This window comes from Macrobrachium rosenbergii, chromosome 59 (assembly GCF_040412425.1).
Source record: "Macrobrachium rosenbergii isolate ZJJX-2024 chromosome 59, ASM4041242v1, whole genome shotgun sequence".
Classification (NCBI taxonomy): Eukaryota; Metazoa; Arthropoda; class Malacostraca; order Decapoda; family Palaemonidae; genus Macrobrachium; species Macrobrachium rosenbergii.
In genome coordinates, this window is record NC_089799.1 from 26329614 (window position 1) to 26333851 (window position 4238).

The window sequence follows — 4238 nt, forward strand, 5'->3', positions numbered from 1 at the left end:
TAGAGAAGAAATGATATCCTGATATTGTATTAAACAATGCACGGAGATCTGCAACAATTAATTTTACATTTTCCAGGACTAACGTTGCTTAATATTCTTCCATGGAAAAAGTCCACATATAAGTTACTTAGAATGATTGAAAGGGGATTTCCAGTGGCATACTAATATTTTGAGAGTAACATTTCCCGTTAGATTAAAATTTACCAACTTTTCTATTAAGTTTAATCAATTCTGCTGAGGTACTCTTCGAGAAAAATGTATCCAGCTATCTACTATCTACGTTTTCAGGGAAAAATGTAAGCAAAATGATTGGTGGGTATATTGATGAATAATGATACTATATCGAAAATTACAAAGCAGAAATCATCATTAATCTCTACATCGTTTGGTTTATTTATTAATTCTATATTACTCCTAAGATGAAAATCTCAAATGGTACCTACCAATGGGTTGAAAATTACAACAATAGATTTAGATACTTTGTATGACACAGAACTGGTAAACGACCTTTTTTATTTAAATGTTTGTATGTTCTTATGTACTGTGTATTTATCCATATAAAATATATATATATATATATATATATATATATATATATATATATATATATATATATATATATATATATATATATATATATAAATTATATATATATATATATATATATATATATATATATATATATATATATTTTATATGTATAAAATTACATGTATATATATATTTATAAAATATATATGTACATATATATTTATATTTATATATGAACACACACACACACATATATATATATATATATATATATATATATATATATATATATATATATATATATATATATATATATATATAATGAGAAACATGTGTAAAATCTTTGCTAAAGTATTAAGAGGAGAAGAAGAGGCAGACTTCAAAAGTTCATGAATAAAAAGAAGGGAAAGAGTGAATGAGATATGGAAACATGGGAAACGCCACTTAAGAAGGGGGGAGGGGTGTAAGAGTCGGGGGGGTGGGGGGAGGAAGCGCATGCAGGGTTGCTAGAAAAACGCAAGAAGTGCGCTTGCAGCAAGTCGTAAAGTCGTATGTAGTGGGTTTGCTAACAGAGCCTTATGCCAGACGCTGTCAGATGCTTTGCAGAAATCAAGAGTTATGGCAACAGTCATGAAGTCCCGCACATTTAACCAAACATTCAATGTATAATAACGAATAACATGCTGAAAACAGTGTGGTTTTACCATAGTTTGGGTACCCTTCTATTGGGAAACATACATACATACACACTTTCTTGTATATATATATATATATATATATATATATATATATATATATAATATTAAATTTATATATATATATATATATATATATATATATATATATATATATATATGTGTGTATGTACATACATATAATATATAAATGTATATATGTATGTATGTATATATACATATATATACAGTATATATATATATATATATATATATATATATATATATATATATATATATATATATACACACACATGTAAATTATGCCTTTTTCATAATAGAGGAGGTAACCTGCTCAGGTGCGAGCCACCCCAATTTCAGAAAGTAATTCTATTATTTATTTATTAAATATATATATATATATATATATATATATATATATATATATATATATATATATATATATATATATATATATATATATATATATTACATTCCCATTAGAAGGACCCTGGAAGGTGATAACCTTGCAGTTCTCAATACTTGTATTGGAATGAGATTGCTAGCCCTTGCAAAAGCCGGTAGATCTTCATAGTTAAAGTAGCTGCTAACACCTATGCCTGTATATCTTCTGCATGCCATTATATTCATAGCCTTTCAATGTGTAGATATATTAAACTGCCTCTGCAGAGTTATGATCCCTGAACGTCTGCGTAGTCACTTGCTTGTAGTAGACGGCGGATGATTCACTCGTGTGACACCAGGTGGCGTCATATCTCTGCATTGTAGGTCACCTAAGATTTGCTCTTTGCCATCCAATTCACATGCCGAAAGAATGTCAAGAATGTCAAGGCCTGATTCCTTGCAGGCAATTTCTTCTCCATGCCGGGAGCTGCGGTATTTCTGTACACTGCGCTTTACGTCCTTCCATTTCACTCCCTTGATTATTCAGCTTCCCGATGACAGCGTATCTGTAGATGCAGCTCTTCTTTGCTGTTTAGGTCAGCTGTCACTTAATGAACACTTCTGTTGCCTTTTCTTGGACAAGGCTTTCAGCTGTGTAAAATACACTGTATAGATTTATTTGTGGACAAGAGTAATGTTTTCTGAGTATTTATGAGAACCAGATCGTCATTCTTACAGAAACTGAATAGAACAGGTTCTAATGATTCTTAAATAACTTATCTAATTGAAGAACTCATGAAATATTAATTTAAAAATTTCAGCGGCTGTGGTGAATTACTATTGTTTATGTGACGGAATATACTACGATTTTTTTTTATTTTATCCCCATATACTCAGTTAATTTTATTTACAAATGAAATGAACATTTTCATAATGAAACAATGTTTTAGTATTTAAATAAAGCATGTGATACTTGTAAAATTTTGTGATTATTATATTTAGCGACTTTTTTTGACAACCAATTGATTACCCATAGATGCATGCGATATATTTTTGTAATGGATTTTGTACGTACAAATGAAAACTCTTTCTCATTCAGAATTATGATTGATATTTTGAAAGACCCCTCTGACTTCACTGCAGCCAAGCAGCGCATTCAATGAGCCTATTTTCCAGGGGAGAGGCTTATTCCCGATGACGACAGCGAGCACCACCGTCTATCCAACATCAGCGGCACGGTCCTGGAGGCTGGAGCCCTCCGCATCAGCAAGACCTTCTCAACCACCAGCTTCATCTCCTTCAGTCAGGAGGACAGCGGCTGCACTCCTGGTCAGAACTCGAGTTCCCGCCATGACTCAGACGACGAGCTCATTCTGCTCGGGTCCATGGAGGACAATGATAATCCCGTTTGAATCTCTTACCACCACCGTTGTACATTTATTTCCTTTTAACTCGTGCAGATGCAGGCATTTCAAGACGGGATTTGAAATTTTCTCAATCAGAACAGCTTGCTGCTGTTAAGGCATGCTGTCTTTGCAATTGCTTGTAAGACTTACGCTTGTGATTACTGTCCTCGGTACGGGTTGCTGTTTGAACCAGTAATTTGCACAGTGGGATTACATTTGATTGCACAAATGGTAACTCATTCTGGATCTGGGAGACAAGATTACAGTTATATCACTCGTAACTTCTCACTTTCACTCCATATTCCATTAACTCTAATCATGCAAGTTGGATTAACTTGTAAGGAGCAGAGTTGGGAATTCTGCAACTGCATCTGCCTGCCGTTTGAAAAAAAAAGTCATTTATGGATAGATGGTGTTGATGTGCTGCAATCGCCACTTTGCTGTAGGTTTACGGAGCACCCATTAGCAGAATAATAGATCCACATTGCTGAGAAGGAAAACGTTCAGGAGAAAGACTGTCGTTGACTTTGAAATGGAAATTGTCGTTGATTACTTTGCTAAAGCTGGCCTTTCTGAAAATAAATTGTCAAAATATTAGGAATTTTGTTATACGTCCGTCCCTGTGTTCAGTACCACCCATCTGCTGTGGAGGCCAAGACTAGTATTTTATGTTTTTGTGCTCCCCGGAAGAGTGAACTCTTCCATCATTCTGGATTGGTCTGACAAATCCTCATCATTTTTCAGGTAGTGATCACCCCCTATGTTAATAGGATTTATCATGGGGGCCAATAAGTGCGAAATCCCAAAAGAACATTGTCTCATGTGGCTAATTTAACAACTTCCTTGCGTGTATCGTTATAGCACTTCAGTAACTGTTTTCATGACAAGTATAGTTTGGTGTACTATTATAGATCCGAAATATTTTTGCTATTTGCAGAGTTGGAAGTGGCTGCCTCAAAAACAATCTGAACATGCAGGATGTCAACAATTTCACCTTAATTAGTGATAGTAATGTTTGCTCAGCCACAGATTTAAGTTTACTAGATTCAGCTCATGAAAAGTTCCAATACTACCTTTTCCGAATCGTATAACCACCCTAACATTCTTTACAAGATGCTACTGTTTACTTTCAAATCAAATGATTTTTAGTTACGCATCCTCATTCCTAGTTACGTAACTATAGTCCATACCAAAGCGTCACATTCAAATTAATACAAGTCTT

General features: G+C 33.6%; 1 protein-coding gene across 2 annotated transcripts in view; it reads left to right on the forward strand.

Annotated features, from left to right (window-relative positions):
• LOC136837356 (uncharacterized) overlaps positions 1 to 3611 on the forward strand; it is a 208831-nt gene extending 205220 nt beyond the window's left edge. Inside the window, exon 7 of one of the 2 annotated variants that reach the window (XM_067102099.1) lies at positions 2787 to 3599. In XM_067102099.1, coding sequence (XP_066958200.1) covers positions 2787 to 3022 — 236 coding nt within the window. In that variant the 3' untranslated portion in view covers positions 3023 to 3599. Of the gene's footprint in view, positions 1 to 2786 lie in introns of both variants that reach the window. The other variant, XM_067102098.1, reaches the window with a different exon arrangement.
• Positions 3612 to 4238: the final 627 nt, after the last annotated feature.